Source organism: Amphibalanus amphitrite, unplaced genomic scaffold (genome assembly GCF_019059575.1).
Source record: "Amphibalanus amphitrite isolate SeventyFive unplaced genomic scaffold, NRLGWU_Aamphi_draft 000785F_arrow, whole genome shotgun sequence".
NCBI lineage: Eukaryota > Metazoa > Arthropoda > Thecostraca > Balanomorpha > Balanidae > Amphibalanus > Amphibalanus amphitrite.
The window spans coordinates 23,325-48,793 of record NW_024882279.1 but is presented as its reverse complement, the minus strand read 5'-3'; the positions used below and the strand labels follow the sequence as shown (position 1 = coordinate 48,793).

The 25,469-nt window shown below is 49.2% G+C and overlaps 1 protein-coding gene across 3 annotated transcripts in view; it reads left to right on the top strand.

Annotated features, from left to right (window-relative positions):
* The window catches only part of LOC122366114 (death-associated protein kinase 1-like), a 138,843-nt gene that overhangs the window by 90,354 nt on the left and 23,020 nt on the right, over positions 1-25,469 (top strand). For 2 of the 3 annotated variants that reach the window (XM_043337962.1, XM_043337963.1), the window contains exons 7-9: positions 74-119; positions 535-624; positions 4,990-5,157. In XM_043337962.1, coding sequence (XP_043193897.1) covers positions 74-119; positions 535-624; positions 4,990-5,157 — 304 coding nt within the window. Of the gene's footprint in view, positions 1-73; positions 120-534; positions 625-4,989; positions 5,158-8,040; positions 11,010-25,469 lie in introns of those variants that run through there. The other variant, XM_043337961.1, reaches the window with a different exon arrangement.

The following is a 25,469-nucleotide window of genomic DNA, read 5'->3' as shown; positions in this document are numbered from 1 at the left end:
TCAATGGCAAACGGCCGCCGGGCGGGCTGCCCGGTGGCGCGCTGACCACTCGTCGTCTATCGTGTGCCCGCAGGCGGCGTGCGGACGTTCAGGAGTGTCTGCGACATCCCTGGATCGAGGTAGGTCTGACCGGCCCGTGCAGGAGGTGGCGGGGATACCGGGCGAGCGCCGCGGTCGGTTTGTTGTAGTTACGGACAAAGGCTGTGATGTGAATCTGTGATGCCTGGAGCTGGATAGTTATCGCTGCAATCTGCGCATATACTGGACATGCGCGCACATTACGGTTGCTACAACGATGTGTTTCGCTGACTTTGTACTATTTTTGTTAAAATATTGAAGTTGTGTTGCGCAGTGGTGTGTAATGTACTGCTTTCAGCAAAATAGGTGTTAGGATTGCAATGTCGTATTTTCATGCCTTATCAACACGACAAACATGATAACAAGTTACAGCCCCTGCACTGCTGTGTTAGTGACTCCCTGCGGCCCTTGCTCTATCGGCGGCACATAACCATCTCTCTCCATCTTTCTCGACAGCCACGAGGAAAGGAAGAGAAGGCAGAACAGCGAGAGAAGGAGGTCAACATCGACAACCTGAAAAACTACCAGGCTCGCAGACGCTGGAAGGTGAGTGTGTTACCCTACGAGTGAGGTATGAAGGGAGGCATGGAGAGAATAAGAGAGGGAGAAAGGACAGAGTTCTTCTCCGAACAGACCAAAAGATCACACAACCTACAAGAAGGCACATGTGTTTGATCAACGTCATTGCACTATTCTGACTCCGAGACAATATCTTACATTTAAAACATCATTTTTTCTATTGTTTGTCATTCACTATTGGCTTGTTCATTAGGGAAAATACTATGCAGGGTCATAGCCTGTTTATATGAAGGGTCGATGGGGAGCGCCCCGTTAGCTAGTTGGGTGGTGCTGGTCCATAAATTGGCTCCAAGGCTTTGTCTCCAACTTTTGTCGCCTAAAGCTGAGATGTCAAGATAAGCCGTTTGTTTTCAACTTGTAACAAATTGGATTTGCGCCTCTCGAGTATTTGCTATAGTTCTAACATCTGCAATATTGATCATTATGTGAAATAGTTTTCTACAAGCTCCCCCTAACTTCTACATGTAGGTATGACATCAAGGCCAATAATCTGATATGCACATTGCACGGAGCACAATGTAGGATACCTTATATGCATTTGTAGTTTGATTACCTCCTGCGAAGTATATACAAAGAGAATCTGTATCAAATTCCTTATTAGCTGCCGCTAAGGTAGGTGCATATACATGATTCAACAACAGGAAGTAGTTTGAGGACGATGCATCCCCTGGTTCGCCTCATCCCGGCCAGGACTCAGGTCGTACTGCTTCGTCATTAATTAGCACCCCTGTAGAATATGTAAACGTGACTCTGTCGTTTTCGGCCGGCTGGCGTGACAGCGCTAATGAGCAGGTGACATTAATTAGGGATCATGTCGGATGGCGCTCGCCGCGCAGTTTGCTCGTGGGGACATTTCAATCAACGGACAATAAGTTGATTTTACAATGGGATAGCAATAAAAAAGAAACATTGATTGCATGCATAAAACGCGGTAGCTTTACGATATAATGCTTAAGGTTCTTTAAAAAAGCAGCAGAGAAATAATAGAAGTCATCTATGGCGAGGAACTATAGCTTTCGAATAGAAGTAGTAGGAAATGACCCGAATAATACCAATATATGCCTTATATTTTCCTCATACGACTCGTATTCCTATGCATGTAAAATTATTATTCATGCATGTTGAGTCGACGCCTGCACAACAGTAATCACTCATAAAGTGCTCATTCGTCGTGGCCCATAAAGCGTGACCGCAGCCCTTCAACACTCATGTGGCGGATACGGCTCAGCGTTTTGCCGTTTCGCCTACAGGTGGCACTAGTGGTAAGCGCCTGAACTCATACTGCGCCGCACGGCTCGGGGCGATCGAGACGCTATCACTATGGGACGCGCCAAATTGTGTGGCGTGACGAAGTTGCTTTATAGGCAAAGGCTGTGTATGTAGGCTAAGCAAAGAAAGTAGCAGCATTGAATTATGTTTCTGGTTTTGTTTTTGCTTTGTGCTAAAAGTATTTCATAAAGATATACATATAGATAAATGCGTGCTACCGGTATGTTGTCATTAACTTTATGTAGCAACAAAAACTTGAAACCACATTGTTTTACCGAAAAGATTTTGTCAGTAAAAAGGCGAAGAAACATGTCATTTCCTCCAGAATATCTCTCATTTACCTACTCCTGCTCGCCTGACAAATTAGGCAGGTAGAGTCTGGTAAACGTCAACAATGAAATTCGAATAAACAGCAAACGGGTCATAACGGCCATTTATCAGTCCACATCGTCTGTTGTTCACATTGGACAAAGCAGAACAGTCGTAAAACATCCCCCGGTAGGGAATATTGCTGTTAATTTCCGGCTGCAAGCCCTGATGTCTGCAAAGTTGCCCTATTCCAAGCGTAGAGAGCATCCGCAGACAGCCCTGGCGCGTCCATTTCGCGAAACGTCCTCGCGGGGGCGGGCGGTGCGCTCGACTAGTGCCAGATTATCCCGTTAGCAGGCGGTCGACAGCAGGGTCATCACTCGGATATGCACCTAGATCAGGCGTCCAGTCGGAATGATTCGAGCGCTGCGCCAGACTTGATGACACCAGCCATATGACCCGACATGGCGGCACCACCTGCGTTTGATCCTATACCAGGGTTGTATAGGCCGGTGGAAAACATGAAATCTCCGGATATCCGTTCGGTGCCAATATTGGGGGGGGGGGGGATTACGTAATCACATCAAATTAATAAGTTGCTTTTGTAACTAGCCATGTTTGTTTTGTCGTTTATACAGAGCAGCCTTGTCGTTTGATGCTTCGTGGCAATGGCATTCCGATGTTTGTACCCGATATAAATAACTTTTATAAATCGCTTTCTTTCATTTTTATCATACCAATAATTCTACAAAAAAAAAACAGTCAAGTCCTTTCCGTAAGGCGCCTGAGCCTTTATGCCTTTGGCCTCCCACGCCCCGACATGTATAAGCCGTTACAGACACCTGGGTGTGCCCTCCGATCCCCACAGCCGTGTGTCGCACCTGTTGAGAATCAGTAGCGAGGATGATCGCCATAGTTTCGACTATCAACCGCACCGCCAATTTCTGCAGCTGTGAGCCGCTACATACTCGGAGCTTCATTCCACAGTTCAGCTGGTCCCACAGCGCTGAGTTTCTTACTAGGCCCTTATTTGTTCGAGCGCTGTGGCATCCTCATCATAAGAGTAATAAAATATGGCGCATTTTTTGTCAGAATCTAGTTTTATTGAACTGACCATTACGAAAAAATCTTGAAAAATGCGATTACTGTAATTGGTTTAATATCTACTAACAGCTGCTTTAACCATGGTATTGAGCTTACGGGTTTTTAAGTCCCATCACATGTTTTGGTTACAACTCATCTGAAATATTTAACGTCTCTCTGTCTCCAGCTGAGTGATTAAACTATCTCTTGCTTCTTTTCCCATTATGAGCTCAGCTATAGCTCCTCACCATTTTCATTAAATTTTCATTCGCTCTTAAGCGACGGGTTTTCCGAATCACACCACCATTTTGCCCTGTAGTTATTGGTCGAAAATGTCACCATCGACCCCGCCCTTTTGTCTTGATCGACTGTCACCATGGACACCAAGTCAGTCATATGCAATGATACTGATGCCGCGCTTTCTCGATCACATCTTGTCTCATCCCGACTTAGATACTGCTCGGCTCGCCACTAACTGCTGCAATAATTGGTGACGACCGCGGACAGGTCACCGCATCTGTTGTAATCGGTCTGTGCAGGTGGCAACGGGTGCGGTCTGCTTGCCGGCCGCGGTGGAACTATGTAGTTCTTACCGGTCACAGAGGAACCAAGAGGCAGTTCATCCTTACTGAGGGGGGCTGGGGCCAGTCCTTCTTTGTCTCTACCTGTTTTCATCTTCGTCTCTCTCCTCCTCACCTCCGGGCACCTTTCTACTCTCCAATTCTCTCTCTGTCTCTGTCTCTCTCTCTCTCTCTCTCTCTCTCTCTCTCTCTCTCTCTCTCTCTCTCTCTCTCTCTCTCTCTCTCTCTCTCTCTCTCTCTCTCTCTCTCTCTCTCTCTCTCTCTCTCTCCCTCTCTCTCTCTCGGTCTCTGTCTCGCCCCATGTCGGCCGGCCTCCGATCAATGCCTGCGGGGCTGCGGACGGGCTAGGCTTCAACTGGCCGTAACCAGCCGTTGCCGCCACCGCTGTGTGCCGTGCCGCCTGCCAACTGCAGAACGAAACACAACGAGCAGCGATGCGCCGCGATCGCCTCCGGCGCACCACAGTTGTCCCTAGGGCGACGAACGATCGGCGGTGAACGATCGTCAGTTCACACAGCCGCCGGCGGCAGGCGCAAACTGAGGTCGTTTTTTGTGGGCGCTCTGCTCTCGGTGTTCGAGTCGATTTGTTGCCACACGAACGGCAGTGGGATGCCCCGTCGACCGGTCGCGAACTCGACCGACGAACGCGGGCGCTCAGAGAGGTTTCCGACGGGCACCCGGAAATGATGCTGCCCGGCAGATTGAAAACATCCGGGGCTGACGACCGTAGCTCAGAAGTCGCCGACCAAATGCGTTGTTTTGAACTATGTGCGTCACTCTGAACTCAGACTTTGTGGCACCTTAAAACGAGCGAATCTTTTGAACTAAAGCTAGCTGAAACGGGGGAATGCGTGTATTTCGGTGATGTGCAAAAAAGTAGTTATATATATGTTAACATGACAAGCCTTATAATGTACACTTTACACATGTTCTATTTTAGATCGATTTTCCTCTCCATCTTCCCAACTTTCACCCTCGACTCAAAGCGATTAGCAGCATCTGTGTTCGCACCAACTCTTTCCCACAGCTGTGTGTTATGTGTCTGTGTGTCTCTGTCTGTGTGTGACCCGCTCCGTCGCTCTGTCCCCAGCACTCGCTGCGAGTGGTGTCGCTCTGTAACCGGCTGTCGCGCAGCGCCAAGCTCCGCAGTCGCAGTCAGAGTATGGAGATGCTGGACGAGAGGGCCGAGCAGCCGGAGCAGCCGCCGACTGCCTCCTCCACGCCGGCCATCAACGACCTGGCAGTGGCCGCATATCAGGTCAGTCTGAGTCATAAAAACACAGATACCTCCTCGCCTACCATGTCAGCCGAGTCGTGGGACGCAGATATACCTGCTCACACACGGGGGACGCAGACACACAGAGGCAGCCGGTCAGTAAGGTTTGAAGCTTGAAGACCCTTGAAAAACTCGAGTCCACCGTTGAACGTTCTGGCTTTTAAATGTTAAACTTTCCCGGAATAAAGTCACTGTGCTACCCAGTACCAGAATCCAAACTGCGCGCAATCAGTTATCGTGAAGAAGCATCACCTCATTCGGCGCTCTGCGGGCGCTCGCAGATGAGGTCGGTCTGAGTGGTGGGCCGTGTTGGCCCTCTCACCGCTGTGCCGTCGGGGACGGTCGAGCCGTCTGACCTGAAATCACGGTCTGCCGCCCCGGGGGAGGCGCCGGTCGCGGTCAGGTCAGTAGAGCGAGCCGCGCGCTGGGGCCGAGAAGTCAGCGGTACCGCCGGATGTTGGTGGGTGCACTGAAAACTTTTTTACCATTTCCTGAAGGGTAAACCCGCCATAGCATGGTAGCTTGACACACAGACGTTTTTTACCACCTTCCAGATGGTAAATTTTACTCTTTCATGAAGAGTAAACTCGCCAGGGAGGGGTAACATGACACACAGACGTTTTTTACCATCTTCTGAATGGTAAACTCTTTTGATTTACTCTTGTCTAGAGTGTAACATTTTTTGGGTTACACTCTTTGAAAGGGTAAATCTTTAACGGAACCCTTTTTTAGGGAGTAACGCATCATCTACTCTGTGCTTTACCCTCCTACAGAGAGTATATTCTTATGGCCTACCCTTTGTCACATGGTAATGTTTACTCTTTCCTTTAGTGTAAACCCCCCAGAGGATGGTAACAGACCCACAGACGCTTCCTTCAGAAGCTTCACGAAGCTTCTGTTAACCGGAGCTCACCAACTAAAAAAAAAATGTTTCAAGAGCAACAAAGTAGGTATATTTGGCTTCCGTACAAACAATACGAGGGGCACACCAACCATGAACATTGTGAGACTCTTCACTTATTCATACAAATTTATACAAAGCGTTCAGCAATGCACAAGCGGTAAATAAACACCACGATACAACTTGAATGCAATTTGAATATGAATACAAGACATTCAGCGCCCTCATATTGGATTAGGCAGAGCGCACAATATTTGAAGTGAGCGACGGCGTTCCTGGGTGGTCGCCCGTGTGCGTGAGATAATGAGACTGGATCACTACAGTGCAAGGCTTTTTCAAAGTCACCAACAAAATGCATAAACTTGTAGCATCACAACAAAATTAATGTACGTACTCACAACACTAGGCCACGTGGCCGTGCACGGGGTCCTGTTAACCAGGTCAAATTAGCACCACTCAACGGCACGCAATGCTCTACTAGCACATCGGTACTTACAATAAAATGTCCACAGAGGCTCTATAGGCGATGAACAACACACAAGCACAATCACCAAAGGCCACGCCGCGCGGCACCGACACTGCTCACATCCGCCCTCGGAGACCAACGGCCGAAAACTGACAGATGCGCGCGGCCTTCAAACCGCAAACGGCCGATCTCGTTTCTGATTGGCTGATTGTTTCCATTTCAAATATCATCTTCACGAGGGTAAACAAGATCCACGCATGAAACGACTATCTGTACCCGAGTCACGATACCCAGGAGGAAAGAGTTTTCGTGATGTTTTGGATCGCGAGAGTAATATTGATATTTACATGGTAATAATACTCTTCGCTGGCGAATAAGTTCATATTAACCACGTACCGTTACTATGCACATAATGGTAGCAGCGAGTTACCCTTTCAATATACTATTATCTTGCGGGTTTGATGAAAATGAACTCTCCAGGAGGTAGTAAAAAAGTTTTGAGTGTGTGCTGACTGCCGCCGCCGACACCGACACAGCGCCCCAGCAGCCGACGGAAGTTGGGCAACTCGGTGTGAGTCAGTCGGAAAGACTCAATCGCCAGCCAGAGTAACGTCATATGTCTGTCATTAACCCCGAAAACCACTCAATGGACTATGATCAGCGAGCGAGCATTCACAGATCAAAAGGTCAGCCGTCGCAAATTAGCTGCTGCAATCCCTAGCAGCGTAGGTGTGTGGGTGCTCTTACGGCAGACAAAAAAACTCTGATTTCTTCAGAACATCTTCCACCATCCTGGAAACAATAAACCGTCCTTTGTGTTCCTCACTCGACGAGTCGTGCACGCCATCTAAGGTAGAACACAATGCACCTACACCGCGTCAGAGCGGTGCGCTGCCGTGCCTTCTCGGGAATCGTTTCCGTATCATTTCCGGAGGTCGCTCCCGGCCGGAAAGACGTGCTGTGGCGCGACACCCACTCGATAGTGGGGCCTCTGGCTCCGGCACTGTCCTGTCTGGGAGGATATAGACCGGTAATGAGCGCCGTATCTCCGGAGGAAATCCCATGGTCGGCCAGAGCGGGATGCGGGAGCGGGATAAGGGATACGATGTCGCCGGAAAGGGTGGGAGAAGCCGTACCGTGAGTAGAGAAGATAAGCTCAGCGCACGAACGTTCAGATTCATTCAATTGCGCTAAGCATGTGATGACAGAAGACATTGTGTGTTAAATCACAATGCTTATATTTCTAAGATATCATGTATTACCAAAAATGATCATGTAAAAAGATGTGCCCCAAAAGTAATTGTCCCTTGAGGCGTCTGGCTGCACATGTGAGACCCTAAAGCGACACTGCATTAAACATTTCTAAGGATGTGTCATGCACTATGGGTACATTACCATTGCCACACTTCTTTCTCATCCCTGGTATCGATCTTAGGCGCGCACCAATCATGCACATGTGACGGCTCTGTGCTGAGTACCACGGGCTCTGTTTTCCCAGAACCCTGTGGACGGAGACGATCTCCCTGCGCTGGAAGAAGCCGCGGCGTATCCACTAGCTCCTGAAGCATCGTTTGGCACCTCTCCTTCCATTGATGTCGTAGGCGTTACTTCTAAACTGTTGTCTTCTCCGTATGTTAAGTCAACCGTTGTGACGGATGACCCAAAGTTTGGCGCGCCGGTCGATGCAGCCCCGGCTGTTTGTGCTCGTGCAGAGTCCAGCGTCGACCCCCGGTTGGGTGAGGCTGAAATAAGGCAACAAATTGGCCACCAGGGTGCCGTGCAGGATATTGACACCTTGATGAGTTTACAGCCGGGCGATCCGAGCCGGCGCGCCGGTGAGACACTGGAGATTGGATTACCGGCTGAGGAGAAACAAGTGAAACATCAAGAGGTGGCCTCGACCGAGGACACTGTGGCTAGTGACCAATGCCAAAGGACAGATGAAGCTGTAGAAAGCCGAACAGAACATAAATCAGAACATTCTCCTCCTGCACTTGGGAATGAAGATAAAAACGTCGATCCTGAATACACACCAACAGCTGTCAAAGAGCACGAGGTTCCTTCCAGTCCTTCTACCGACACTCAACCCATTGGGGGAGAGGGTATGGACAACTTAGCAGCACCAGATATGGATACAAAAGAAGCTCGCGTAGAGGCATTGGAAGATGAATCTGTGACATCAAGAGACGTGACGGCCCGGCCGGTTTCCGCTAGCGACGGGCCTGAGAAACTTCAGCTCTCTGAACTTCACACTGATAATGAAGCGCCCGCAACCGCTGACACAAATAACCAGCTGGGACAATCTAGTCCCTTGTTTGATGAGTCTCCAGTAAAGACAAACAGCGCACAATGTGACAGAAGTGGGGACATTATGACTCACCAAAAACAAAAAAATGTAGGATCGACGGTCGGTGGACCCAGCACACATTCTTCAACGATAAATGCTTGCGGACAAAACGACGAATGTGAAGGTTTGCTTAACTCGGCAAAACTGATTGAAGACAAGCCAGGGAGTTTGGTGGTGCCCAGCATGCCAACATCTCTGGGAGGAGACAGTATTGAATATCCGGGTAAATTGAAGGTTGATGCGTCTCCCCATTTGCACAATGAAGCAATTATGGATACGCCGTCCTCCGGTATGTCATCACAGTCGACCCACGCTGAAGCTATTGTTGGAGAGTCGGAACAATTAACCGAGCAGGAACTGCATCGGAATCGTTCAGCTCCGCCTCTCCGAGAGCCGGCGTTTATTTCCAGCGCTACTGATGGCTGGAATGAATCGATACTAGCTCTCGACTACGCCAATTTGGCAGGTGACTTCGATGATACAGTTGTCAAAGAATCTGCCGGGCTGAACTTTTCAGTAGCGGGCACTTCTCCCGCTCCAGTGGAAAAGAATGTTCAAGATGAAATGCCGGACAGTTCGGACGGCACGACACCGCCTGGCCTCGATGAAATGGCCGACGTACTATTACGCCCCCGTCAGCCGTCAAACACTCCTCTGCCAGGGCAGCTGTCTCACATATTGGAATCGACTCACAATCAAGAGACTGGATCAGATCACCTAAATAACTTTGCATCAACCAAAGAAGAGCAAGATTCATCAAAGATGCAAATGAAACAGCAATCAAATGCGTGCTCAGCAGAGCTTTCCCAAACTGATCCGAATTCCAATCGGGTGTCCAACCTGCTAGAGGAAGAGCCTAAGGCAGGAGAATTGGCTGAGATTCCTCTGAAAATGAATGAGCTACCAAATGTTCGATCAGACCCACAAGCTGCACCTGAACTACCCAACGCGAATGGCTCGTCCACGCTCTCAAAAGGCTTGGACGAACGATGTTCCGAAACGGCCATTTCGGAAGACAAGATGGAGTCAGCGACCTCGTCCTCGATTGTGTCTCGACCTCGTGCCCCAATCGTTCCGCCCGAGTTGCCGGCCTCCGATGGGGTGTACCACCCTGCTGAACCACTGAATTCTTCCAGTGCATCAGCTGAACCTGCTGACCTGTCCGCCGATGCTGCCTCAGGCCAGCAACAGAACCCTTCCACCCCAGCCCAGGTGGAACAGACCTCTTCAGCTACTCCCACGCAGGCTCAGATGTTATTCATGTTCAAGGCCAGCGGGGACGTTCGGCATCTCTATCGAAAGGACTGATTTCATTGACCTTTTTGTAGGTCAGTGAGTTATAAAAGCAATAACTTTCTCCCCAATTCACTTAGTTTAAAAATGAAGACACACTTATTTCTTCACACAAAAAAAGAATCACTTGACACTAATTCACTTCTTCGCTATTCACCACTTCAGTAGGTGCTGTAGTTATATGGTTAAAATGCTGTTATATATAAAATGCTGTTATATGCTATTATAGTAGCATTTCATGATCGATACAGGCGACAAACTTATCTTCTTTACCAAATAAAACTATCGCTGAAAAACTTCAGTATCCGGATTCGAGTCTTAAGTTGATTTCGCGAATCAATTAGTGGAAGCTTATCGCTTATTCTCTACTTAAAAATCCATCTCCGCACTCTCGGCGTTTAACTCCGTCTGAATATATATCCAAAGAAACTCCAAACTTTTGCATCCCCAGCGGCTTTTCTGCGTATGATGTGACTGTTTGCTGAATACCTGATTGTCAGGATGAATTCCTGAAAAGGATGTGTTATATAAGAAGCGGTTCCCTGAATTCGAACTTTCCTTGCAGGTCCCTAGGCCACTTCTGGTGGAAGCTCGAACTGAAAGCGCAAAGTCAGAATTAGTTTCCCTTTGGAAAGCGGACTTGGTTCATGTAATGTGTGAAAAGTGCATTGTGATCGGCCATTAAAACGCACTTAGCTCGTATCTATAGTGATACTTTTGTAGACTTCTTAGTTCTCACGATCTCGAGATCTGAGCTAAAAAAAAAACATAGAGGTCATTAAATTGAATTATTCATTATTATACAGTGGTATCATGGTGCTTTGTTTAAAAAATGACTTTCGCTACATATCTTTATCTTTAACCCTATTCCTGGCGGGCTCCGCCGGGACAAGAAACTGGCGGGGGGGGGCCGATTCGGCCCCCCTCTGAGATCTCGAGAACGAAGCAAGATAGCGACAAGCGGTAAACGGCATCGGATACGCACGGCCAAGATCTACAATTTTTACTAAGGTCATTTTCAGGTCAGGTCAAAGATGACGTCACAGGGGTCGAAAAAGTCAAAATGGCGGCACTAGATATGGAGAGAGTTTTTCTCGTATAACTTTCGAATTAGTCAAGATAGGAACAAACTAAGGGCATCATCGTGATCCTCTCGTCAATCCGCATCGAATGATATATATGTTGACCTCGAAAGGTCAAGGTCAAAGGTTGACCTCAGGTCACGTGACCTCGAGGTCATCATGTATATCATTCGATGCGTCTTGACGAGCTGAAGACAATGAGACCATCCACGCGTCTGTATCTTGTTCCTGTACGGAGTTATTGGCCAAAAACCTTTGGTGACCTTTGATGACGTCACATGACCTCACAGCTGCCCAACAGCAAAACAGACCTCAAGGTAGTGAAGGTTGATCGTATATGAAGTCATGTATGGTATATGGGGCCATTCCGACCCGTTTTAGTGGTAAAAACAGGGAGTTGATTTTTCCCCCATTGACTTATAATGGGGAGGTCGCGAAATTGACCTGACCTTAGGTCACCGATATCAAAATTCCGAGATATACAAATTGCACATACTGGTACCCTAACTAAACCCTGAAGAGAAGAAATTGATCGGTCAAAAACTCTAGCTCTGGCGTGATTGCAAACTTTTCTGAGGTAGCGTCACCAAACCGCCTCTGGTGACCTGACCTGAGGTCAGATCAACTCAAAATTTTCAGACATGTTGCGTAGAAGCCTTTTAGGAAAAGTCAGAAAATTTGAGCTTCCTAGCTCAACGCGTTTGGGATATATAACCAAAAAACCTCAGGGGGGGGGCTCCTGAGGCCCCCCCCCCCCGCCAGGAATAGGGTTAAGCTTTATTTAAGCTAATATCTTTAAGCTATATTCGTGATGCCGTTCATTCAAAATAGCCTTATTCGGAATATCAATTCGAAATAGCATACCGGTAAATTATATATGTACATGGCAAGTATGAAAGTAATCATAGCACTGTTGAGGCAAATGATAAGAGCATCAGCATCACGCAATGCCTCACGCAACGCATCACCACTAGAATATAGCATGCCAATTGTCATCATTTCTCGGCCAAAGACTTGCACTATGGAAGAACAGCTGCATATTCAACACTGAGGCCGTTTCAACACTACAGCTGACGACATGCAAAAGGTGGATATCGCTTCCTGCCTTTGACAGTTCGGAGCACTTCTTGTTATATTACGGACAGATACTCACTCATTGCTACATGTATCCACCATCACTGTTATTTTTAGATGGGTTTGAACTTGACCCATGCTTTCTGTCGAAGTTTCTTCTTCCACATTTGTAGTTGACTGCAGAGTTGATGTTCTCTTCCTCCAAGATGCCTGTGTTTTGCTTCTAAGGTATTTTCCAGTTCAAGGAACCGTAACATCTAAAGGAAGATACGAGGAGATGCTATATTGGCACGGTGTCGTTCTACATTAGGTGCGGTGTAGCTCTCGTTTCCGCTGTAAAATCCTGCTGGTTGACTGCTAGTATGTAGCTTTTGTTTAGGTGTCAGTGTGATCCAGCCGATGATCGAGCCTTGACTGAAGAATACAGAGGCCCAACATATATCCTGGTATGTTATAACATTTATTGGAGACGGCCTGAAAGACTGGTCGTGTGCAACGTTCTCAACTAAAAAGTGAAACGTGCGCGGCTGTGTTGAACTAATGCTTACATGACTTGGTCGCCAAGAGGCATGACACAAATAAATTGTATGCGGTGAACTTATATGCTAAATATAAAACGCCTCACTGATTGCTGTGACGTCTATTGCCGAATCGCAATCAGCCTTGACCGTCTTTGTATGTGATGGTCATCCGGCTCAGTGTCCAGGCCGCACCGCTCTAAACTGTCTACTCAGCTGCAGCTATTTGTAACTTGCTGCGCTATATATTGGCTCTGATTCCTTGATTGAAACTTCGAACTGATACGCTTCAATAAATTATGCAATATGCATGGCACGGTGAACGTCGCTGTAGCTAAAAGTTTCGAACATTACTCGTATTCTTTGAGCTTACCCCATTGTTTGCACTGCCGTGTCGCTAAATCTTCATCTCGCGCTGGGCGAGAGCAACAGCGTCTTATCGATCACAACATGCAACTATCTTTCCAGATAGGATCAAATTGTACCACCAAGGCAATAATGCTTTCTTTGAAGTATCTATGATTGTATTTCATGTTTTAAAATGAACGTTGTGCTTGAAAACTGTGCCAAATGAAACTGTACTGGGCAGCTGGTGGATATTCTCATCCAAAAACCCTGCTTCTCTATCACTAGAATGGAAAACGAAAAGAACGTCTGTCATCTGTCTGTTGGCTTGTTTTGCGTGACCTGTCTGATCGGCGATTCGCCTACATCCCGCTTTGTTTTTAAATACACAGGAGTTTTAATTGAGCTGACTTTCAGACTTATGCTAAGGCTTTAAAAAGCTCCTATGAGTGTTACGTTGGCGGCTGGCTCAGGAAAAGATAAAAATAAAGTTTTATGTTTTTGGTACACCTTATCATACATCAATTCTACACATGTTGTGAAAATTTCAGACCAAGGTCATTCAAGGTCAGGTCACCAGGTCACTTGAAGTGACCTCACCTGATAAAAAGTTTCAATGTCTGTCATAGCTACACCGAGTGACCGATCGCTTTGAAACTTTCAGCGATTGCTAAGAGCAATAGCATGTACAAAACGTTTATCTCAGAATTTTGATATCGATGACCTAAGGTCAGGTCAATTTTGCGACCTCCCCATTATAAGTCAATGGGAGAAAATTGAAATGCGCCTCTTTTGGACGAAAGACATTATAAACACTCCCAAACACCGAATTACAAGTGGTTTAGACACACTGAACATGAAAATGGTGTCCGTGACCCTTGTTTATGCCCTGAGGTCATCTTAGGTCACGAATGGTATCTAACAGTTTTTCGCAAATAACTTTTGATAGAGGCATGCTAGAGCGATGAAAACGCCTTAGATGTGTTCAGCTCGACGATACGGATCGACTGATATGCAACATGACCCTTTCCGGTCAGGTCATGACCTTGACCTGAGGTCAAATTTTCAAGTTGACCTTTCAAGGTCAAGTTATAGTTCATTCGATGCGTCTTGACGAGAGGAACACGATGCCGGTAAAAGTAAGCTCGCACAAGGCTTGGGTCAAAAGTTATTGCAGAAAAAACTGTTTCCGAAAAAATCGGCTATTTTTGCAGTTTTTGCCCCCTGCAGGCAAAACCTTGACGTTAGGTCAAATCTGAGAAAATTACTCAGAAAGGGCGGTAATAGAGCTATCGAATGCGCTTTTCCGCGGCGCTGTAGCTCTATTGGTTCCCAAGTTATGCGCTGGCTTCTTGGAAATTTTCGACATTCGACCTGGAAATCGGCGAAATTTTGCCTTCAATGACCTCTGGTGACCTGACCTTTGACCTGACCAAAAAATTGACCGAAGTGATTTCGTCATTATTTTTTACGCTCTTTCGAACGCCGCCTTCCGCGTATCGCTACGTGGCCCAGGAGCCGAGTTACAAGGGGGGGGGGTGTTCAAACACCCCCCCCCCCCAGCAGGGCGTGGAAATCCAGGACCCCCAGCCGGGCGCGGGTTAAGAAAGCACTTAGCCATTTTTCCGAGCGTTGCATTTACTTTGCAGCTCGATAAATAACAGGGCCTAGATCTAAGGCCTGCAGGCAACATACCCTGGCCGAAACTCTGGGTGGCAGATATCCAGCAAAAGAAATATTCAAGAGTGAACACGTTCTATGGCACTGTTTCGCCGGCCTGATACAACCGATTGCAGATTTTATATTTACCAATAGTATACAAGTTGTCTGCATTTTGAAGATTGATATTTTAAACTTCAACGCCACTTTTCATAATTATAAACCCTAAACTATGCACTATACGGTACCAGCCTCGATCAAAACTCCGTGCTAATTGCGAACGGGGAGGGGTCAGCTGCAAGCCCAGGGTGGATGGCGCTGTGAGCGGCGCGGCGGTGGCAGAACCACTAGTTCTGGGCCCGACCGCTAGAATCGCTGTCGGCGGTCGCCGTGGGGCTGGACCGTCGAGGCCGACGTATCGGGTGGGGAGTGTGCCAGTGAGAGGGACGCCGAACGGAGGCAGGCCGACGGCTGCGTCGAGCACCGGCGGCGAGGGACGGAGAGATGGCCCGCAGCAGCAGGTCCTCCCACAGGGTGAGATATCGGTGCGAGGGGTGCTCGGGAGGCTGTTCAGGTGGATATCAGTGCATAGGTATTTAGGTGCTTTGTATTTTGTCGAATGCTTCAATTTTATCATGACTGGGAACTGGCCAGTGTCATACCCAATTTCTTGAGTTAAGTTGACAAATTCTAAAGCTGTAAATGGTTGTAAATGTAAAAAGATGTTACATGAGTTCTGAAGTAATAACGGGAATATGTATGGTTATAGACAGTGATCTCCAGTGTGAGCACTTAGAATCGAGAGGCATGGGGACGTACTTACTACTTACATAGTACATACAAGGATCACCGATGGCAAACCACAGACGGTCTTGGTTGGGCTGCCCGAGACTGGTGTGGGAGGGGAAAATGATCGGTCTGATTGGGTCTTGTTTGTTTGTTGTTTGTTGGGGGTTAGGGCGCGCCGACTGCGAGGTCATTTTGCGCCATTGGTCTGATTGGGTCATTCGTGTAGTATGATCGTGCGTGGTCCTCGAGGGACCACCTACTGTCCCAGCCAGGTCGTCCGTTGTGTTGTGTTGTCCGTCGTCCGTTGTGCACCGTTCTCGGCACAGGCAGTCTGTCATTGGCTCTCATCATCCGCCTCGAGTGGGCCCAGTGGGTGGCAGTCAGGCCATGAACGTGACTTCCACAATCGGCACCGATGGAGCAGGGCGGTCGTCGCTCTGGTAGAGTGACAGGGCGCGCTGAACGTATCGAAACCGTGGGAGAGTGGCGATGACAGGTCACAGACAAAGCGAGAGACTTGTTCATCCTTCACCGTTCAGTATTTGTTGTCTGCGTTCACTGTTCACTGTCCAGTGTTCAGTGTGTGCCGTTCATTTTTCAGCGTTCTATAGGTATGTACGACACCTATGTTCACTGTTAAGTGTTCAGTATCCAGTGCTCCATATTTGTTGTTAATTTTTCGTCGCTGGACAGACCTCACAGCACGGCCTGGAGCGGACCACTGCGCCGCCGACGGCAGAGAAAAGGGTCGACGGTGGAACAGGCTAAAATGAGCGCGATTATTCACATTACTGACCTCGTTTGTATGCACGGGAGAGATAATTAAGGCAGTAAATCTTCTGAAGAGAGTCACTTTCAATTTTTAAATTTACTAAAAATACATGTTGCAACGCTGGTGGATTTATCCTGAAATTTAAAGCAAAAGGCTGTAAATTCAGGGTAATTCAAGCGTGATGCACCAAAATAACAATTACACTTTAGAACTAACTACTCCGCTGTAGTGGTAGCCGTATAACCTCACTATTTGTTTAGATGTTGATAGGCAGGTACCCTTAAAAATCGCCAAATGATAAGATCTTCAACCGACCTGCAACATTACTGGTACAGAAAAAAAGTATGCTCAACCGTTTCTCAGTGCAGCGATTGAGAAAAAAGCTCTCTCGTGAACGGCAGCGTATCGTGAGTTTCAGCAGTTCTAATCAGTTTTCTCCAACTCCAGCAGCCGCCCAATCATTGTCCGTTTTCTCACAGCCAGAGTTACGTCGTTTTCTCACGGGCAGAGTTTCGTCAGTCGCTGGTGATCATCGTGTGGCGAGTTTTTGTCGTTCGCCGCTCGCCGTGGGACTGTCGTGCGGTAACGGAATGACGGACTCGTGTGCGGCCTGTCCGTCAGACGGCCGCTGATCACAGGTGGTGCTGCTACCCACCTGAGTGGGGCCTGGCTACACCTGTTGCCGCTCCAGTGGCTGACTGACGGCCATTGCCGCACGACAGCTCCCGAGTCCTAGCTGTAATGGGAGACGGAAAGTGGAGGGGTTGTTGAAAAACTATGAGAGAAGATCACTGCGCTCGGACGACGGTTCTGGTGAATATCTGTTCAGAAGTATCTTGTATCAAAGTACTGCGTAGGCGATCTCTGCATTGGAACTCAGCGGACAGCCTTCGGCAGATGACCGCGAGCGGATTACACTTTTTGTGTCAGCTCCGACATCCATCAGCGGTTCAGAATCCTGCCACAGGTATTTTCTAGTGAACGCAGAGACCACCACGCAAGCAATCATCGAGCGTCGGTTTGCAGCTGTCAGCCACCGGCAGGCTGAGCTCAGGTTACCATGATTCTCCGAAAGTTTGATATCACTAACGGTTTGCTGCCACACACTGGCGGCCGGGGAATGTTCCACCACGGAAACGCTCGGCTTGCTCTGCGGACGGCGGACGGACCCGCTCGCCTCTGCGACTGCCCGGAACACTGACACAGACGGAGTCTCCAGATATTACCCGGCCTCCACCGTCACAACCACCGCCCGCCTGACATGAATGAGATTTGCCCGAGTGGCTGCCGACTTCGCTTTGGAGCAGCTGCCGCGCGGCTGACACCAAAGGCTGGAGCTGCGAAATGCCACGAACTATACGTGGCAGCCGCCAGCCGTCTTGGATGTATGTGAAATGATGAAACAAGGTGATCTCATTAATAAATGCGATCGTGAAGTGCAATAAGCGCTCATCGCCACGCATTTACGAGTGTTTCTGGCACTTCCCTGTACTTCACTCTTTGATGAAACCAATTTGACAGCAAAAGCTCTAGCTTCCTCTCCCCAATCACCATCACGCCAGTGTCTGCGGAGGAAGTATTTTCAGACCATAATGCTGCAGTCATGGTACTTAATCTTTCACTTCACTGGTCGTGGCGGTGTGCCATTTCGGTACTGCCTGGGATCCACCTGAGACCCGGCACGTGCCGTGTGTCCCGAGAGGATGTAATGAACCGGGTCGGGCGTCAGACACTTCGGCGGCACACAAACGTACAACAGACAGACGATAAAATGTCAGACAAACATGCAGGCGGACAGAATGTCAGACAGACATACGAGACAAAGTAGCAGACCGACAGATATAGACAGACAGGTGAGGGAAAAATATCGGACGGGCAAGCAGACAGACATACAATCAGACAGTTGCTACCCCTTCCTACTCCGGTTCCCTGTTGATTCGAGCTGTCCACTGGCCAGTGTGCAGTCCGCCTCCCCACGGTGGTATCCCATGGGATGACCGGAGGAAGACTCACTGATCCGTGCTGACAGGTTCTGTTCTAGACTATTACGCGCCATTGCGGTAAGCCGACGCGACGACGTGTAAGCACACACATACTCGTAGGACGTGTCTCTGCTCCGCCCCGTGGAGAACCTGACCTTCCTGATAACCTGAGGATCACGGAACGGCACGTACCGCCACGGCTCACGGCACATGCTGATCAGCGCCAGAGCATCACCGGCCGTGACCCCTGGTATACCCTGGGGGCACGCACTCAGCGGTCCACCCAATTGCGCAGCACCGCGCATTCAGCGCATTACTTGTCGGAAATGTCGCACCTCTTTGGCGTTAGGAACACGCCTGGGAGCACGCCCGCGGCACGTACAGCGTCCTGTGTTTACCAGAGCCACGGTTATTGTGCGCAGTGTGATGGTGGGGTGGGACAGAGGGACTTTTTTGCGGCACAAAGAGTGACCACTGACCACAGTGACCAGCTCCCGCGATGGAAGCAAGGTCTGGGGCGATAAGCGGTCTGGCGAGGGCGAGATGCTCAAGCCCAGTGGTTGACAGGAAGCGATTACGTATGTACGTAAATCAGGTCATCATGCTCATGAATTTCGATCCTGAATTTTAATTAAACTACCACTAAATCATGAAAATCACATGTTGGGCTCCATTTCCCAGGCCTCAGTAAAAGCTAAGTGTAGACAGGTAGTGAAGCACAGTGGAGGGCAGATACGCCCACCCAACTGAGCAGAAAGCGCTGGCATGGCGCGGCTGTGCGCTGCAGCTATACCTACTCGGAGTGCATCTGCTCACCAGAACTAGCGAGGAAACTGCAGTCACCAGGCCTCTGCATCAGCATTCGGCTTTTCTGTAACAAGTCCGTTATGAAGCTTTATTCTGTTTGAAAATGTGTGGCTGTTTCAGATACGATAGATAATTTTTCTTTGGGGTCACTCTGTGAAACCTTACAGAAGTAACTTTTACGGCTCTTGGCTCGCCTTCTAGAAGCCTTACCAAAGACGACAGCGTCCTACGCTGCACAAGAGCGTTCTGTGCACGAAAACACACAGACACACATACCTACAGACACAGGGGCGCGATTCGTGCCAGTTGCAGTGCCCAGACGGGCGGCGCCGCCCGGCCCGTCACGGTCGTCGCTCTCCGGAATGTCACGGCGACACGCGGCGGTACGTCGTCACGGCAGACGTCACGTCACGGGCCACCGTCACGGCCCAGCGCCGCACTGTCCGTGCGCCCCGGACATGAACGTCCCAGCCATCGCGTAATTGGCGCCATGGCCGGCGCAGCAGCGGCATAGACGGCGCAGCGGAGGCAGAAGTGGCGCACGGCAGACCACCCTGAGGGCGACTCTGGGCTCACGGCGTGTGATTCGGGGCTGTATCGTGACAGCCTCTGGGCCCGTGTTCAATCGCTGAAACCCACACAATGACAGCGCAGGTACCGACGCACCTGGGAAGAGACGGTGCCAGAACGGTGAAATATGGGACGGCAAACACCTGAGGACCGTCGGCCTCACGTCAACCTGCAGCCGCTAACACCTGAGAACCGATAACGCTGGGTCTTGTCTGTGCTGACATGGACGCCCTGAGTGGCTAGGCATGTTGTTCGCTCTAACATGATAACGAAATACATGCATGCAGGTCGTCTATCGACCCATATCTCCACTTGGCCATTAGGCGCCAGGTCACATCGGTCCTTGGAGCCTCATTTAGACTGGAGTTTCAAGCGCTGACCGTCGCCCGGCCGGGAAATTCACCGCGCTATTTTCCGTTCTTCTTCCGGTGATTATTTCCAGAGTAGCGGGACTGGCGGCGGCATCAGCCACCTGAATTAAAACCGAGCCGTCGCCGTCGCGCAGTGTCAGAACGCTAACCCCGCCGGTAGCGACCGGGCTCAGCCGGAGCCGAGAATACCGTCACATAAATGGTCAATGGCTGCGCCGCTCCGCTGGCTTCAGATCAGGCTGCCTGGGTTGGAGATCCGGGCACACGCAGCACGCAGCTCGGCTGCAGCAGCTCGCCGCTGTCTCCCGATTTAGCCGCTCCTGCAGACGCCGGAATCAGAGGAGCTCACCGGTCCCCGCACCGTCTCGGATGGGTGGGGTTGGAGCAGCTGCGAGCGGCGCTGGGTCACGGGATGGGATTGCTGCAGCTGCCTGTGTTTCGCGTTCCTTCCAGCTGGGGCGAGTAGTCGGCCGGGCTTCCCGCCATGGACACAAACAAGGCAGCGTGTTTGTTTGGGTTCAGGTCAAACATTAAACGTTTAGCCTAAACACGCGACCTTTCTCGCTTGCGAAAGCTACAGTGTCGGCGAAGATTGTCGATTTAAGCCACTCGAGCCACTTTCAGCGAAATGTCTTATCAAGATTCTTGCTGATGTCATCCTAAAAGGTAAATTGGAAGCGATCGACCCTCTGCGGCACCTGTAAATTTCATTTAATATTATCTCGTCGTAACACGTCCATTCCTCTCTTCCTTTTCACCATCGACCTGCGACCTGCATCGGTTGCATGGCGCTACCCGGGGCCGTGAGTCGATGGTGCAGGCCGTCCCGTGCATGGTCCATGGGTGTCACACGGCCATGACACCCGGTCCGTGATAAATGGCTGTTGGACGCGACACACAGCACCTGGTCCGTTCCCGCCGGTGCCGGAAGGTGCACCGAGCGAGACCCATCGATATTGAGCGGGCGACCCACCGGGTGGGTGACCCACTGAGCAACCCATTGAGCGGAACCCATCAAGGCCTCCTCTAACATACCCACTGGGTGGGCAAATGCCTACCCAGTCACCACAATTGCCCACCCAGTGGCGTCGATTTGCCCACCCAGAAGCAAATGCAAAAATAAAGGTCCGGTCAGACGTCCGGTAGGAACTACCACTTCCGTTTCCCGGAAAAAAAACTTGCTAGCAGCCAGTGCCCCAGCCCCCAATCACTGCAGTGCAGGTTATTTTTTTTTTACAATGGATGCATCTGAATGCAGGGGCGGTAGCAGACTTGGCGTTTGGGGGTGGGGGCAACTTGGCAACTTTGCCAACTCTCGGAGGGGGGGGGGGTGCTAGCTTAAGGGGCCCATGGCCATAGCGGCCTCAAAGGCCCGTATGGAACCCCAGAGGCCGATGTGGGCTCTCAGAGGCCAGTGCGTGACGCCTAAGGGTGTAAGCCATGGGTCCCCAGCCACACAACAAAATAGGGCCATCAGAGACCTTATAGGCTGATTGGGGACTAAATAGGGCCTCAATTTGGAGCCATCAGAGGTTAATGTGGGCCTCAAATGTCAGTGTGAGGCCCTTATAAGACTGACATTGGTCCTCAGAGACCGGCATCGATCCTTCAGAAGCCAGTACGGGGCCCTCAGAGGCACAAAAGGGTCAGTCTTGGATCTCAGAGGCAGAAAATGGGCCATCAGAAACCGGTGTGGGACCTTTAAAGGTCGGTTTGTGCCCTCAGAGGCCAGTTTAAGGCCCTCAGAGACCAGTACAGGGCCTGAAAATGGCAGTTTGAGGCCATCAGAGGCCGGCTTTAGCCTTTGAGGCTCTCAAAGGCTAATGCGGGTCCTTGAGGCAAGGATGGGACCCTCAGGGTCCCATCCACCCTAAAAGACAGGCTTGGGCTGGTGTTGGACCCCAGAGTCCAGAAAAGGCCAAGTTGAGCCCTCAGAGCCGATGCAGGTCCTTAACCCGGCAGTTGCTGGGGTATTTCGCCACCCACCGTTTGCTGGGGGGGGGGGGGCGTTAAACGCCCTCAGCCGATAACTCGAGAACCAATATGCGCAGCGAAACGAACGAGGCGGCAAACGAAAGAACGCGACGAGACGCTTCAGATGAGTACTTTTAAGTTGAATTTTGAGGTCAGAGGTCGGGTCAAGGTCACGTCAAACACCTGAAATCAGACTTTCAGTAGCATGGACTTCGGGACTTCACAATGGGCGCCTCTCGTCATAAACTCTGTCAAAACGGTGCACAATCCATCATATAAGGCCTACAAGAGTGACAGCTCCATGTAGGGGTCAGTCAAGCATAGGTCAGGGTCAAGGTCAGGTCAACCGGGTAGGCACATATCCCCGAAAATCAAAACTGATATTCGCAGCCTGTGACACATGTTTTATGGGTAATTTGGGGCGTAGAACACGATGGTGACATTCATTTTATCATATGTGTACGTGTTTGGCTCAAAAAGTTCAATTTAAGAAATGCATGTATCATGGTCGTGAAGTAGTCATGAGAAATTGCCAAGATTCAGTTCAAGATTTTGGAAAATGAGGAACGATAATCAATAATCGAAGATAGCCATTTGATTGTTCATGGTATTGTCAGTCTAATGGCGGCATGTCTGTATGTCTATTCTGTGATTTTTTATGATTTTTTGAACACATAGGGTGGAGACTTCCATTTCGCGTCTAGCTAGACGCGTCTAAGTCATAGACGCGTCTAGCTGAACGGCGGCTGTGTCTATCTGGCGACAGCTAAATTTAGACGCGTCTGGCTTGGAAGTCTCCGTCCAACAGTTAGACGCCAAGTTAGACGCCAACTTGGACGTCTGCTCAGTTAGACGCCAGTTGGACGCCAGTGGAAGTCTCCACCCATAAAGTTTTTGGTCGAAAACCAAGAAATCATGACGTCACTGAAACCTCGATATCTCAAAAATTTTCCAGACGATTTTTTTGAAATTTTGTCACAATAAACGTCAATCAATTCCCTACAGGTACCCAAAATTTGGCGCGCCTGCGGCGCGCCGTTTTTTTTTGCTATGGTCCAGCGAAAAAAGTGGGGGCGTTGAACGCCCCCCCCCCCAGCAACTCGGGGGTAACCCTCGCCCGTATAGGGGGGAGTCGAAAGGACCCACCTCGATTTTTTGCGAATAACTCGCGACCTGTGACCTCTTTTCCGTGACCATGTTTGGCCGAAATCGCGATTCGGCGTATGTCGGCTCGCGTTTGCAAGCTTTTCGTGATTTCAAACGTTCAAACATGTGATTTGATGTTGCTCCCATACACTGTAAACCAAATTGACAAGTCTTGTGTAATATAACCAATCATCTCTTGGTATGTTTACTAACTGATACTTTTTAAACAAGCCGTTGTCTGGTGCATTGCTTGTCAGGTGACGACTACGAGTCAATAGTTACTATGCACACCAACTTCTCAGCATCCAGACCAACTCTACATTTGTTTCAACGATTGTTTCTTAACCAGTTTTGGAAACCTGTTGCCGCCTAACTTGTACTGGTCAGCTGGTCAGCATACACATGGTCAGCTGCGCCTGACGTCAGACTTGGCGGACCAATCAGTGGTCGCCGCCCGCCGTTAGCGGGCCCCGGCGCGGCGGTTTCAAACCAGCAGTTGTCGCGCGGCCGCCGTGCAGCCTGGAGCAGCGACGAGGGCTGTTCCAGCATTTGTGCAGTAAAAAGTGAAATCTGTGAACTGTGGTTTTCGTGCTATGAGTGAGGCTCCCTCTGGCCTGCGGGACGCACTAATCGTGCCTATACCCGCGGTCGAGACGCCTCCCTTCCCCTGCGCGCGCAATGTAAGTGGGCCAGACCTGTGCAGTGTGCATGCACATGTGAGCAGATGTTTTGCGGTCGGTGTTTTTTTATATTTAAATACATTTATTTGCCTTTAATTCAACTCTTTGTATTTTTAACCTGATGGACATATATGGGCTGTAAAAGCTAATCTGGTTGGCGATCATGATTTATTCGAAATATCAGCGTGATCGTGCAACTGCATGATTGTTATGCTTAATGTTCAGGAAATATTCGTCACACGGGCATGTTATACTTCTGGCTTGATGCGGTGCACAAAACCATGTTCTTCCACATACGCAGCAGTTCTTGCTTCAAAGACTTATATGCTGACGGTGCACGATAGGTATACCTACTGGGTATACCTACCTCATGCATTTACCACATCCATTCGAAAATAGGTATGCACTCGGAATTGTCTCCAGTCAATAGTATTAATTACGTGACCGTAATAAATACTAATGATTCCAGAAACTTCCGAATGGATGTGGTGTATGCATTCATTGATTATATAACCCATCAGTTTTTCGTTTCTTGTCAGCGCAAGCCTTTGAGCAATAACTGATGCCAGTCATGGTTTTGTGCACCACTTGCAGCCAAAAAATAACCTGTCCGTATCGAAAATATTTCCTGATTCAGTATCGTGGCAATTGAAAACGAACGCGAATCGTAAGTTCTTAAGGTTATCAACGCAAACAAAGCGATTGTAAGGAAGAACAAGTTCGAACAGAGCGTTAGTACACTTACTTGTTGACAATTCGTAAGCTAGCAATGCCCAGTCAAAGGCTAGTTCATCAACAAACCAGGGGTTGGTGAACCGACAAGGAAACGACTATGCCTATCCAGAAGTTGGTAGGTCCACAAGGCCCAAACTAGTACTCAACAAGGTGACGCCTATGCGAATTGGAACCAAACTTGTAGACAAACTGTTAGTTTGTTGGCCAACAAGCCTGGGGTTGGTGAATCGACAAGGTATCGACAAGGTGACGCCTATGCGAATTGGAACCAAACTTGTAGACAAACCGTTAGTTTGTTGGCAAACAAGCCTGTGGTTGGTGAATCGACAAGGTATCGACAAGGTGACGCCTATGCGAATTGGAACCAAACTTGTAACAAGGAGCCAACTTGTAGATTTGGTTTACAGTGTACATAAGGGTGGGTGTCAAGGTCACCTGAAGGTCAGGTCACGTCACTGACCTTTGGTGACCTCGGGTGACCTCGGTTCACTTTTTCGAGTTTTTCATGTTCTAGGCTAGTTTTTTAGCTGAATTCGAATTTAGCAACCATTTGAACATTTACGAAGTAGTTTTGGTGCCTTCGTAACATGTTACGAAGCTGTCAGAGGCGGTTGACACGTATTACGAATACACGTCACAACCCCTACCGGTTGACCTGACCTGACCTGACCCGACCTGGTCTAAATGCTTAAAGACATCACATCTCTGATCAAAACTAACACGATATTCGTGATCAGCACCCCGGAAAACCACATAACAGCCACACTTTACGACTTTCTAACA